Below are 16,032 nucleotides of genomic sequence, written 5' to 3' on the forward strand. Positions count from 1 at the left end.
TATAATGTGTATATACTATGTATATAGTATAGGTAGGTATATCCGTTAGTTCATATGATTGTATGCATATCTATATATCGTGTTATCACCTTTCCCGGCGGATACAATTATAATATAAAATATAAACGTCGTTTGTGTAAAAACCAATGTGTATTGTAGGTAAAGACTATACATTATGCCTACATATAAACTCAGGGGATGAAATTTGTCGTGTATTAATGAACTCTACTCAAAGGGGGATGCAATTCTTCGTTTTATATATTAATGGACTCTATATTTGGTGTCGTGGGCGTCGTCTTCGTCACTTGGTATATAATATATATATAAATATACCTATGCGTAGTTGTATACATAATACCAATGTGTATGTAATAATATAATATATTATAGTTGTTAACCGCCGTGCGACGATCGATGCGCTTCGGTCGGCTATTCGGCGCGGAGCAACGGTGGCGTCGGCGACGATGATAATGGGCGCCGGTCACGACATCGTATCCGCACGACAACCCGTCTAAACGCGTGTACCTACTCACCACTACAGCGCTTTGCTGTATGTTACATTATATTTATATGATATATCTAACGTCGTGTTAGAAAAAACAGTCAAGCACACACACATACACACTTCAGCAGTGTCGTCGACTAGTCACAAATACATCCATGTTTCTCTATATGTTCAATATATATATTGTAAAAACAAATTCCCAAATCCTTTACACGCCGTGCGAGAAGATTACACCAGTCGTACGTCGGCTGTTCAACGGGGGAGGCAAACTGTACAGTAGACACGTACACAAAAAACCGGTCGTCCGTCCTCTGTGTCACGATCTTTTTTTTTATTTTTTTTTTTTTACAAATTAAACGTTTCTCCCAGCGACGGTGTAATTACACGTGAGGGAGAAGGCGGTCTCTCGAGGGGTATGTCCGTAAATGGTTTTTTTTTTTTATAAACTCTTAAAATTATCTTGGTATTCTATTATTATTATCATTATAATTTTCCAGCCAAGGTCCCCCCGCCGCAGCTGCCGCTGTATATACGTAATAATGTAATATAGTGTGTCGTGTTCAAAACGACGACGACGACGACGCCGCCACCGCCTGACAGCCTAAAGAATTATTTTTTATATTGTATAATAATATACCTATATAGAGAGAAAGAGACACGCTCACGCACCCAACAACCGTGTAATTTCGCCACCTCCCACTAATCAAATCAATGCGATTTAAATGTATACGATGACGGTCCTCACATTATTATTGTACACTTGTACATAGATATATATAATTCACAATATTTATGTATCTCTTTCTTCCGTATAATCTGTTAAACTGCAGTTTATAGAGTAGTACATATATCTATATATAAGCTTTGTGAGTCCTTTCCGTGTTAAACGGTTAGTTTTTATTTTTTTGATACTCTAAAATTATAGTGGACCGCAAACGACGTTGTCTTTCGATAATATTATAGTACTACACTGTACTCTATTGCTGGACAATGACGGTTTTTGTGTGTATACTCTACGATGTACCTAAATGTAAGACCTGAGTACCTATAATAAAATAAATACTAGCTATCTTGGCATAGATATAACCATCATAAAGCGACGACTGCATCATCGTCGGTGATGGTGGTGTACATAATAGCTATATATAATAATAAATAATAATATAATAGCCCTCTTTTTCACGGATCTATACAAAAAAAATAATAAAAATAAATCCAAAAAGCCCTCTTTGTCCTTTTTACCTATATAAGTATATATTAAAATAATAATAATAATCATACAACGAACGATTTAATTTTGCTTTTTTTTCTTAAATTATAGGCGAGCTCGTTTTTTTTCTTCTCTTCAAGTAAACCTACCTACAATTTACTTCGTATTATAAATGTACACAATAAGTATATTATACACATACGTCGTTTTCGAGAAAAAAATAATAAGTATACGAAAACGACCACTCTTCTTTAAATTCTGAGTTGCGACCCTTTAATATACTTATGATGATCGTTTAAAACAAAATCGCGGTAAACAATAATATAAAATATATATATATAAGTATAAAAACAGCCAAAACCCGACTGTCAACTATATTCCTGCCGTCTGCCAACGCCGCTGTTAGGTATTATACTATTATTAAATAATATATTATAACCGCCGCCGCCGCACCGTCGTGTTTACACTCGTCCTCGTAGAATACCCGCTGCGTTAACGCGGTGTTATCCTTTCTTTCTGCTTGTATTTTATTTATTTATTTATTATTATTTTTTTTCTCAAACAATAGATATATGATAACAAATTGTCAGTATTACATTGTATCTATGTGTGACAGAATCTTACATGAATATACGTGTGCATTGTAATAATATATAAAGACATCATCGTCATCGTTATTCCAACACACATTAACAGTAGTTTTATAGTTGTTGTTTTCACACTTATATTTTATATAGAAGTACACATTTGACGTGTATATATGATGTAAATTGTAGTATTGTACACACCATCGTATGGAGGCCGAAAAATCGATGTGTATAAAACTGATGACAGATTATTTTTTTTTCTTGCCATAGAAATATTTTTAATTTGCTTACATGGTTGACCTTGCTATAATTTTCTTTTTTCCTTCTTTATAACACTCCTGAGTTTCAATTGTACATGTAGTAGTAGCATTATCTATATATATATTTAAAATTTTTTTCAGTCGACAATATCGTGACCAAGGTCAGGTTTCTTTTTTACAAATGCGTTTGCCGGATGTCGAATTTCCTTTTAGACACATTTCTAAAACATTCATCTATACCTATATTGACTTATGTATAAATATAAGTACGTAGTAGAAAAACGCGCGTTATCCTCTGCTGTAAACAAAATGGAGAAATATACAATATTATAATATTATGTATTACCTATATTATATACCTACATCATGCGAGTGTGCGTTTTCACGGCAATTACACTGTCAAACCTCCGCAACAGTCTGTCGGACGCAACTGCACAAGAGTGCAAGACGTTGTTGGAATGAACTCGCGTGCTGACATTTCTGTAATTAAACGGTTGTTATTATAATATCCTGTATTGCGACCGCTGTCTACAATTTGTCGTACATTCGTAAACAAAAAATAATAATACATATAATACTGGTGTACCTATATATGCGTGTACACGAATAATTTAATTAACATCTATATGTAACTAGTGAGTTTCGACTACATAATATAACATATATTATGTGTTGTATGTGTACACATAATTTATGCGTGACGAATAATTACTATACATTATATATACAATATTATATAATACGAATTAATTAATATCAATACATTCGACTATATTATCGTAGGTACACTGTACCTAAAAACTGATTGATTATTATTAGTTCTTAGTGGGTGACTTAGAGCAAATTTTTAGATTTTAAATTTTTTAAATTTATAAGAATTATGAAGCTCAATAGGGGAAAAAATATAAACAATTTGTTGATAATTAAATTCGTCGACAACACATTTTTATTTTAAATATTATTTATATATGTTTCGATGATTTGTATTTTTATTATGTTCCTATTGACAATCTGGAAAACTTCAATTTGGTTACATTTTGGTATGTATATAATTCTTAATCTTTAGTGTTGACAGTCATTGTCTAGAAACAGTGTGTGTGTTTATCAATATATGCGAATAATATTGTTATTCCTAAAATAATTTTTCTTCATACACATAGGTACCTATAACCGCTATATATAGTGTTTTGTAGTTTTGGTTGTTTAATTTAGTTTTTTCGTTTTTATTATTAAGATAGTTTTGGCACTTACAGCAATATATTTTTTTCAATATCATCCTGCACTTTAATTCAACCATCTAATTGAACAAATACACACGCATACATAGAGATAGGTATATAACGTAGGTACATACAGTAATATCATTATATACACGCGCGTAGATATACATGATGCTGCACGTGCACATAGATTATCCGTTTTGGCACATTGTTTGATCGTCAGATTAACTCAGCGACGCCGCGCCGACATGTATACAATATTATATATATAATACATATAGTGTGCATCGGTTTTAATGAAATCACGCGTGCGTTATGTTTTAACAAGTTTAATAATAATAATGTAGTCGTCGTCCTGCAGCACTGCACACGCGAACGATTTAATTAATCGAGTTCCCCGCGTTCAATTTTCAATATCCTTTAATATATACGTATATATTCAGTGTTTATGCGTAATCCCAAACTTTCGGTCCGTCCCATTTTTTTTTTATTATCATTATTATTATTTAGCGTTTAAATCCCCCACTCCTCGCGTTCTGTACATCGACCTGGATGCGAGAGGGGGACACGCTGTGCAAATGTCGTTGTCGACCCGGCCAATTAGAATCGATGATGCTCCGACCCCACCGGGGTACAGCCTCCTTTTGTGTTGGTTTTAGAGTGAAAAAAGGGGTTAAAGTACCGCCGTCGGGGCGTTATGATCTTTTTGTTCCCTGGACTCCGGGCTTCCCGTGCGTTTTCCGATATTAGCATTTTGAAGAATTTTACGCTTGGTTGACGCGTGTACACACACACAAAAAAAAAATAAATAAAAGACACTCAGAACCATGCGCAGCTGCTGCTGGTGGTGGAAAGGGTGCACAATTTTTTTTTATATCAACGAGCAATATAATATACGTCGTTGTGCGTAAATATAAACGACGCCCCCTCTTTTCTCGATCATTTATAACGCGTCCTACCTCGGTTCGTTATTTTTTATTTTTCTTCATTTTTAGTTAACACAGTGTGTTTTGTATACCAAGTATACATGTATTATGTATATATTTATTTATAAATATAAGAGATACAGCCACACAGGGGGAACTCGCAAAGTATCGATTTCGCGTGCATACAATATTATATTATAATGTTATATATAGTACGAGAGGTACGATGACGAGACGGCTCTCTTTTGAATAATAATAATAATTGAGACTTCGTCGTCGCCGCCGCCGTCGTCACTGCGGTAGAATTCACCCCATCCGGACAAGAATAAGGATACGGAGAAGATGCGGCGGTAGCTCGTTATAATAAATATTCATGAAGAGTGAAGTAAAACGATAGGGTTGAGATCCGCTAATTAGTTTCCTAGGTAACAGATCGTGCCCCTCCAACAACGGCGGCGGCCGTTTGCCCGTCATTTTTCGAATAAATATTCACATATTGTACAATGTACATGCGCGTGCTTCATTATAAATATACGCATATTATAATAACATTTGGAATTGTACAACACAATATCGTAAACATTATAATCGACGTACCTACACATATCGTATTGTGTTATTATACGCATTATTGGTACATAAAATGTTATTATAATATCCGTAAAATAATAATTATTATTTTGTATATACTATTATAATTTACAAGATATAATAAAAATAAACATATATTATTTGTTTATTGCTAAGTATTAAAATATATATAGTGATTATTTTAGTGATTGTATTTATAATAGAATAGAATATTTACGTGTATATTATATATCATGTTGCTATCACGTCTCCTAGGTGAGGTCTGCGTGTAGGGGGGAACCGGTTGTCACTGATCGACTGCACGCGGACCGAGTAACGAGTATTGAAAATAATAATAATAATAACCACACAAAGATATGACAAGACGACTTAAGTAGGAACCTCCTCGGGGTACGGTTGACCTTAAAGAGCCTTGCAGAGTGCGCGCGGAGGTATCGCAGGCCATTAGCAGCGGCGGCGGCCCATCGTTATACCTAAACGTGCATATATTATTATTATATAATGTTATACATATTATAAAAGATATACAATCATATATTATACGGTGCATACTTACTACTTGAGTCCGAGATTATTATCAGTAAGTGAGTTGTGTCCAGTTGAAAAAGTTTCAAAAAAGGTCATAGCTTATTTCCGTATAGGTTAGGCAACCTAACCTAACCTATTCCGTATCTCTTTAGACAACCTATAATTGAGTCCTAGGTTTTAATAGCATAAATTATTATATTACAGACTTTTAAATCAAAAAAACAGATTAATCACATGATTTAATTTTATAAATTTTATTATATTACAATAGAGCCATCACTCATTTAAAAAAATATAAATTATGTAGATATCTATAAATGTTTCGAAATTTCAAATTGAATAAGCTCTTGTATATCATTTGCATTAACATATTTCATTTTATTAAACGCAGATTAAATTGTCGTAATAATTTTTATTAGATTATTTGTTTAGAACATGTATAAAAATAATAATAATACAATTATATAAATGCATACGCATACCAGTTGATACAAAAACATTATTGAGCAAAATATAATATAATATACATTATATACATATTATATAATACCAATAATAAATGCGTAAATGACTATATATGTGTGACGTGTATCCTAAACTCGTAAAGGTCGTCTTCAAAATGTAAAATTATACGTATCAACCTGCCCTTCCATTTAAAATGTGTATGGTTTTTAAGTACACCTATATTATCACACAGTCATATCGATAAATTAATCGATATCTGGAGACTGGCAACGGTTAAACGGTTTTTAACAATGCGTGTGCGTATATAAATATATATTTATGATGTACCGCAGCTATATATAATATACATTTGGAAAAATAGAACCCCTCCACGCGCCGTAATAACTACTTTCACGTTTCTTCTTTAAATTTAAAACCTTTTCGTGTTGTAGGTATAATCGCGCCCACTATAACCCCCCAAAACTATATATAATTACTTTGATTTCAAAACGGTTTCACGTCATACAGGTAATCTACTATAATATAATACTATATTATAATGGAATTCGAGTAACCCCAACCTCAAGTGTACTGCGGCGCCGTTTGTCACTTGGAAAAAATTAATTAATATTGTTATTATTACTCCGGGTATCGCAGGTACGATTTAATATCGTTTGCGAGCACATTTATTTCGTTTTGGTCGGTATTTTATAAGACGTATCAGTCGTAAGCATATGTGTGTTTTGACTTCGGGGCGTCAATAAATTATAACGTGGGACGAATGTGTTGAACGTGTACAGCGACGGTATCATAATAATGTATAATATACCTACTAGGTATATATTATATAGGTATACATAATAATAAAACTGTTCATACAAAAATGTATAATAATTTTCAATCAAATCAAAAAAATAATATCACGTATAGAGTTGGTGGGACTGCGTGCATGCAATAGTCATCCCTCATTTGGGGTGCGTTTTAGTCTCTATAGGTCACCACTGCTGATTGTCGACGGTGAAGAATATTAATTAATATAACCATATAATATCAGCCACATCGATTTACCCACACGTTAATACGAACACTATAACGAAAGAATAAATACATATTATATACGTGCTATAGGAACGTTTATCCGTTTATATGTTATGTACAGAGAGCCGATCGGTCATAAATCGACGTATATATATCTACAACAATATAATGATAATAATAATATGGAACGCGCGCAGGGTCGTGACGGCGTCGGCAGCATAGTTGTCGTTATTTTTCTCGCTCATTAATTCGGAACTGTTTTTTCCGGCCGCTGTCATACGTCAGACACGAGGTTTATGCGACGAGGTTAGGGGACGGGAAGAAGCTTTTAGCCAGATGAACTCTTACACACATATACATACATACTCACACAATATATATATATATACTGCCCCTTTGGACGCGCATACACACCCAAACACATGGATGGATGACCTCGTCGATTATTATATATACAGCGTGTGTGTATATATACTTCGTCGTTATGTATTATATTATTTGTACGCGTGTGTGTACATTATTTTATATATCTATAGTAGTTATAATAATAATAATATAATCGTATATAGATTTGAACATGCTGTTGTATATATACCGCCATGTGGTCGTTGTCGTTGCCGCAAACTTTTATGGGTGTCGTAAAACCGCAATTTCTCTGGTCCCGAGAGATTATAAATAGACGAAAAACCACCGCTGCTCTCTCGCGGAAAACAGTGCAGCGAGCAGGGATTAGTATATTATATATATATATATATATATGTATGTATATTTTATACGGCGCCTCTGCTGTACACGTACGCGGAATATCCATGTGTTACAGCCGTGTTTTCCGCTATAACGATAAACGTTTTTTGATATTGTAGAATATTATATAGATGTGTATTAGTGTGTGTGTTTTTTGAACTATGGCCAAAACTCTGCGCGACGTCGTGATCGGTTTCATTTTATTATTATTTTTATTTACTGGGGATATAATATATAACTCTGACAAATTAAATAATATTATAGGTACACACTTTATACAGCTGTAAAGCACCCACATATTATAGACTTAGGTACTTGTATTATATTGTACCTACATTTATATATGTGTGTATGTGTATACAAGAGAAGGTAAACATTACAGTAATATAAGTATACATTTTAATTTTTATCATATATTATCGTGGCGTCTCATTTTTGGTGTATACGGAATTTTTCGGAAGTCATGCGATCCTCTGCTGTATACAATAATATTATTTTAATATATACTCACTCGTTTTATTATCTCCATCCCCTTCCAAGTACCTAAGTATTTATGTATACATAGATTTGACATTTTAAGGATACACTCTTTAAAAAAATAAATCAATCAAAACAAAATAAATACTCACAGATTTTTTCTCCCTTCATCACTTGTTGATATAATAGAATAGAATATTTTATTATATTTATATGATTTGGATTGTCGATCTCTGTATGATAATAACCAAGAAGTAGATTTTATAAATTCGGTACTACTCTAGCTGTGTATAGATAGAATATTATATATTATACCAGTGTTGTGTTGTGCGCTATAGCCAGCACCAAATTAGAAACAGCAGCAGCAATAATATAGACAGTAAACAGCGATATTTTCTTCAAGTTTTTCGCGTGTCCAGTGTGTATATAATATAGTATACTTTTCTCTTCATTTCTGTTTCATTTTTTATTTTTATTGCTGTCATTATTTCGTTACTATCGTGCCGCTCTTGCTAGGTTACCGCGAATTTGACCTTTTTGGCCCCTATATCGGACACGCGACATTTTATATGTGCATGGTACTTATAATATATTATAGTGTATATTAAATTATTATATTATTTTATACACTTGCTTTGCGCGACCGTTTCGGCTCGTCTCTTGCTCTATCCTTTCGCTACCAGTCTACTATATATATATATACTGAGTAAACTGCCATTGCGACGTTGCCGCTATTATTTATGTACATGTAGGTAGACAGTAAATGAAAACACACGCACACATAAGAAAATTGCTTGTTAATATCAAGTAAAAACACTATTAAACTCCTCTAGTTAAATAAAGGTGGTTTCTTTTTTAAAAAGAATTTTTTTCCTTTCAATTTATGATTGCAAAAAATTATTGGTTTCTACTTGAATTTCTTAAGCTTTATGCATATTTTATACTTATATAATAAAATGACTAAAAAATACATTTTGAATAACTCTGTTTATATTGTATATTTTTATATGTGTACCTATAATATGTATTTTATGTGTATTACTAATAACTCACCTATTGATGTAGAAATTCGAATTTATCGTCACGATTGCATTTATCTATATTGTGTACATACCTATATAAAATTGTTATTATTTGACGTTACATATAATATATTATAATATTGTATGTTATTACTTTATTAGTGTTAGTGTGAAAAATCAGACGGAAATCATGGTTTTTTCGGGTTAATTGCTGCAGTCGTTTATTATTTATTATTAACGATTTATTTGCAGCATTACGAATTATTTAAAAAAAAAATTTTTGTCTACTGCTCAAGGATATTACGAACACCATTAAGTGATACAATATAAAGAGATTATATCATGACCAGCAGAAAAATATGCTATAATGTTAAGTTGAATATGTTTACTTGGATCTATCTAGAATAAATGCAAGAGAAGAAGAATTAGTATCTAAATGCTTAAAAATAAAATCACAAATCTGATTTCTTACCAATTTTATAAAATAATTTACAATACTAGGGAAAAATAAGTAATATCAATGTATAATAGATGAGATAGATCTCATATACATTTTAAGAACTATTGATGATTACACGATTGGTATTAATAGATTGTAGAGATGAGTGATATCCGTTGGCACTAATGGAAATGCGCTTGAAAGGACCGTAACACGCCAAAATCAATGTAACAGCAATATTAAGAACTAAGTTTAAATCTCAATATGCACTTGAAAAAGTAGATGAATAAGAAATAAACTATAGGTAACATAGATATTATGACGTAGCAATGATAAATATTATACACATTATACAATAATATCTTAATGCCATTCGCTGTGCTTATATTATTATATACTCGTACATCTATATATTGTGAATACAATTTCTCCTTAAGTTTTTTCTGCAGGTGAGATATAGTGTCTAAGCTGTACAAATAATTATAATATTATATTGTACATGGCATACTTTATTTTTGTCGATGATCTTGGCCGAGTTGATCGAATTCTATGAACAAACATTATACTGAGAGTTGGGAGTATGTAATGTAAATAATATTATTAAACATGTATAACAAGCTAATCGAGTGTCCTTCATATATGGTTTGCTAATTGACCAACGTTTGAATCAAGTCGTTATAACAGCTGAAAAGTTGTTAGTGTATGTTGTATACTTTTATGTACTATAAATATAAATATATTATAATATTTCTATTAAGATACCTATTATATTATTGTCTACTGTAAATATATGACCGATGCAGTGTAACGTAGTTTGACTTTGACTTGTCCTGTGCTTGAAATAAAACAATAATAGTTATAATTACAATAACTTGCTATGTATATGTTATATATATATGCACATTGTACATTAATAGATTTACCACGTCAAGCTGTTTGTCCTGCGTATACTTATATATAAATGTACAAAAACATATTTATAAATTGTCACTTTGTTGGCCATAATTCTATTGTAATTATTGTCATTATTTGTAACTATTAACTTATGTTCGACTTTTTTGTTTATTTTTTCCAGTGGGCTTCAGTAGCGTCGTGGTTTCTACGGCCTGAGATGGCCGGAGCCAGCGTGCCGCCGATTGTACCACAACCACCCCCCATGCCCATCCGACCTTCCCGGACATCTTCGGATCCCCCGCAAATGGCTATGCCACCAACCATATGCACCGTAAGTACATTTTCTTACGAACGATCGATTCTCATAAAACATTATTTTACAATACACACACGCTCGCACACACAAACAATAATATACCACTGACGTGATACGTATTTATTTACGTCTATCTTTATGAAGGTAAAAAATATACTTGTGCGAAATACATATTATATAATAATACGATTTAAAACAATAACTCGTCGGTATGCCATGCATATATAAATTTTATGATATAGGTACAGCGATATGTTCACCGTCGTCTCTGCACGACGGCACACGATACGATAAAAATATACTTTATAGTAGGTATATAATATAATATCGACGTCGTCGTTTTTATATCATATAATATATGACCCATCGCACGACTAACACACCCGTTATATGAAATTAATTTCGTTATTATTCGCATAATGCAATATTATATACATTTCTGTGCGAAAAAAACCGTTTTGCTCTTCATGTTTCATGCTGTTCGCTGCATCAGCGGACCTTCAATCGATATATGATATAGCTATAATATAGGGACACTACGTTATCATCGTTGCCGCAATTATAATATACTTATACTATTATACCTACTCATATCACTTTCCTGCAGGTTGGAATACTGTATTATAATATTATGTTATGTACGTTTAGTGTACGAATATTAACAATAAATAAATAATTGCCATTGGTTTTCTTTTAAGTGTATACATACATGATGCATATTTATATGTATAGCTTCTTCTGAAGGATTTTTTTTTATGAAATGTGGACCTATTAGAGTGGAACGCTACTCCCGTCGCGGTAATAGCGTATAGTCGTCATCGTCGTAATAGTCGTAAAGTCGTCGTTGACGGGTACCGCACCCCACCCTTTTTCGACTGCTGCTCATCCATCAATACCGACATCGGATTTTGTGATTTGCATTTGAAGTGAAGATAGACTGATGTGCACGTATATATAATATAATAATAAATAATAATATATACGGTGTACGGTAAACGGCAATATACCCATCGATCTGCCGGCCGATATTGACAGTCTCCGCCGAGCGATAGTTGCCCGACGTCGGTTCTAATATTATAATACACCCGTTTTATTTTACATAATTTCCATTTCGCCCTATATATACATACATATTTATAGATATTACTACTTCCACGTTGTGTAGTCGCGTATATTGTATCATATTATACATCAAATTGTGATATGTTCCACATACCCTAAAATATATTATATAGGTACCTACAACACCATCATATAAGTACGGACCGTGGCTATGGCGTAAAGAAAAAAGGTAGGCTAAAAAAAATTCAACGGTGTTTTCATAAATTCAAAGTGTAAAACTTGTAAAAACTATATACACTTATAAACACCGTTTCCCTACACTTACGTAGTTACATATACATTACACGCCCGTCTTCTACAATGCAATATAATATTATAGCGTACTTGTGCGCACACTTTTGCTTTTCTATATGAATGTATAATAATAATATAATACACAACAATGCAATAACGACCACTATAAATACACTATACACACTCTTTCACGGTGTATAAATAATACCCTATTGACTGCGTACATGTGTATGTGTCCCGCGTGTATATAGTGTCGTTTTCCCTCGTTTTACTTGTACATACTTATATATATATTTACACTCGTTTTTAATGGGCCGTGACAGGCGTCGCGCCCGATCGGCTCGATCAATTTCAATTACACAGCGTCGCGACGTCGTCGTCGTCGTTGTCGTGCCTAGCACCGCGCAACGCCACGATTTTGTAATTTTCGAGGGAGTTGCATGTGTTGTGTGGGCGCGAGTTGGGCAAGTGTGTTTGTTATTATTTTTATAAGGGGACACGACTATAGAATAGAAAAATGGTATCGAGTTTGGTTTTAATTGATGCGCGACAATATTAAGTTCAATAGCATGCGACGGAAGCACTTGACATTTTTAACGTCTGCTGTGTAATACATCGCGTAAATAAATATATTATACAATATTATAATGTGACAGTCTTGAGTTTTGATGGGTACCGTGTGTGTGCACTGGCTACGACATATATATACGCTATACGTATTTTACCGTACAGATGCGTCCTTCCATCGTCGTCACCATCGCACTCGACGACCTTGCGGTTGTACTACTAACTATACTTAGGACCTTAATATTGTCGTATAGCAATAATTACACTCGAGTCTATCGCATACGACAATCGTTCACCGTACGTATATATATGATATACTATACCTAATAATAATAACATTCAATTCACGAGCGTTGCGGTTATGATATTTTTTTCGATTTACCTTCAGTGAGAGAGAGGCGCTGGCAGAGTACGGTGGGTAGAAATTATATACATATGAAATTGACATTATGACATCGTATATATATATGTGTGTGTGTGCGAGTGGGTATGCCAATGACAGTAACAATTTTGAGTGGCCCGGACATTACATTATGATTAGAGGTACCGGTAGGCCTGTGGGCGTTTTTTATTTTTTTTTTTTACTTATATATGAGCTCCGTGCTCAGACCGGTTGAACGGCGAACGACGACGACGACGACGACGACTATGATGACGACTAAAGCACTCGGTGTATGCACACGACGTATATTATTAGTATGTATATACCTGCGCACTAGAGGACATCGATCGACGAGTATAATGTATATGTGTGTGAATGTGTAGTAGTAGTAGTAGTACCATGTTATTATGGAGATGAGATGCACACATACATAAAAGGTACGTGACTGTCATCTCGGGGCTGATTACAGGGTGTCTGTCATTGGGGCCGCCGCAGATTGCCTCTCATATAACTGCCGGGCAATATATACAGATACTGGTATAGGCAGGTACGAGAGGAGGAGAAAAAGCGGTATGTGTGTAGTAATAATAAAAATGATGAAACACCTGCAACCAATTTTGTATAAATAATGTAATATATTTCTTTGGCCCGCGGTCTCCCGAAGATCATTATCTCTAGGCGGACACCGCTGCCGCATCGACTCTTCTATCGCCGCCAAAATATAACGTTACACCCCCTTTTTTCTTTTGTCTCCTTTTCTCATCGCTAAAACCGATGCAACGCAATACAGCAACGACCATAATATCACAAAAATAAGCGCGCACGAGCGTTTATATAGATATAACATAAATAGTATTATACTAAATAATCTATATGAATATTTTACGACAGTAACGGCGGGAATATTTTTATGCGATGTTAACTACGTGTAATATCACTACTATTAGTACCACTACTACCATCGTTTTTATATACTACTATTACTATTTCCTATACAATAACAACCCTTACAAGCCAAACTGATCCAATGCGAGAGAAAATTTAAACTGAATGATTTTACCATGTATTTATCCTATATTAAGTTAAAGATAATATATATATATTTTACACGTTTATGTATATACGTAGAGTGAATGTAATGTGCATTATAATAATATATTAGTAGTATGGGCTTCTATATATGCCCTAAACTCGTGACGCTATGCGTGCAGTGGGTATGGAGACCCTTCTTCCGGCATAGAAACTGAAGGGATTATAATTTGCTTGTTGTCCTCCCCTTATACTTCCCCTACCCATTACCCCAAACAGCACAGTAAAATTTCACTCGCGCGTGTAGAACGGCACATGATGGCCACTACAACTCGTATCTGTGTGTATATATTATATATATGTATATAGGTTATATACTATATAACTACAGTGTGTATGTGTGTGTTTTGTATAATATATACATATTTAGGTACGTGTGCAAAAGGGTTCAGCATTAATTCCATCCGGTCCCCGTTGACAGGTCAATATCCCCCAACTACCTCTTGCACCGCCAATCTATCGCCTGCGATGTATAACCGTCCATCTTGCATCATTCTAGTTTATCCTGCTTCAGTCACTCTGCGCAGTCGTATCTCTCTCTCTCTCTCTCTCTCTTTCTCTCCCACCAAGTCCCTCTCCCTATATTACCAAATCCATCTCCCTTGTGCCACACGTTATCGGTTAATATACGCTCTTTCCATGCGCGTTCACAACAATAACGGATAATAATAATACAAATTACAATATATAGGTTGACCGACCTACCGGTGTCAGCAGAGAGGGGCGTCGCCGTCCACAACCCTTTACGGATATGGAAATTACATTTTGCGGTGCGCATACTATTTATACATATAATACGCGTGCGAGTAAGCATAATACAATATACAATGTATAGTTATTTATGAATACTATATAATAAATTGTACATAGGTAGTAGGCACATATACCGCAATCATACCTATTATATATTACACCTATCATACGGAAATTCACGGCGACTATATTTTCAGAACAAATATATAATATTATAATTTAGTACAATATAATATAATATACTTTTTGTATCTATCTCAGGTTAGGTACCTATATTATGTTTCAATAATATTACTTATACCGTATCTACTGCAACTATGAAGTGAGCGAAGCTTTTTACACATTAAATAAGACGAGATCATGTCCATGGCGATTGCAATGTATAAAGAATTCATATAAAAATAAAATAGATTTCGGTCAATCTGCGTCATTGCCGCACGTTGCACGGTCACCACGTGATTGATTTGTATGGTGTCTACCGCCCCACACCCGGTTCTTAAACGCTACGGGCGTATTGAATGTGCGTTGTATGATACACACGATATATTATTAAATTAATTGTCGTCTCATATTTTCGAGTGAAAAAAAAAAATCGAAACTAATTGGAAAAACGGCGAATGGTGGAATAGAGCGTAATATTCATAAAATTATTATATATTATATTATACTTATATATGTATTTCG

At 33.8% G+C, this 16,032-nt stretch overlaps 1 protein-coding gene across 4 annotated transcripts in view; it reads left to right on the forward strand.

Moving 5' to 3' along the window:
- LOC114123099 (zinc finger protein basonuclin-2-like) overlaps positions 1 to 16,032 on the forward strand; it is a 78,090-nt gene that overhangs the window by 11,343 nt on the left and 50,715 nt on the right. For all 4 annotated transcript variants that reach the window (XM_050204827.1, XM_050204828.1, XM_050204825.1 and 1 more), the window contains exon 3: positions 11,067 to 11,216. In XM_050204827.1, the coding sequence (XP_050060784.1) occupies positions 11,067 to 11,216 (150 nt within the window). The remainder of the gene's footprint in view (positions 1 to 11,066; positions 11,217 to 16,032) is intronic.

This window comes from Aphis gossypii, chromosome 3 (assembly GCF_020184175.1).
Source record: "Aphis gossypii isolate Hap1 chromosome 3, ASM2018417v2, whole genome shotgun sequence".
Classification (NCBI taxonomy): Eukaryota; Metazoa; Arthropoda; class Insecta; order Hemiptera; family Aphididae; genus Aphis; species Aphis gossypii.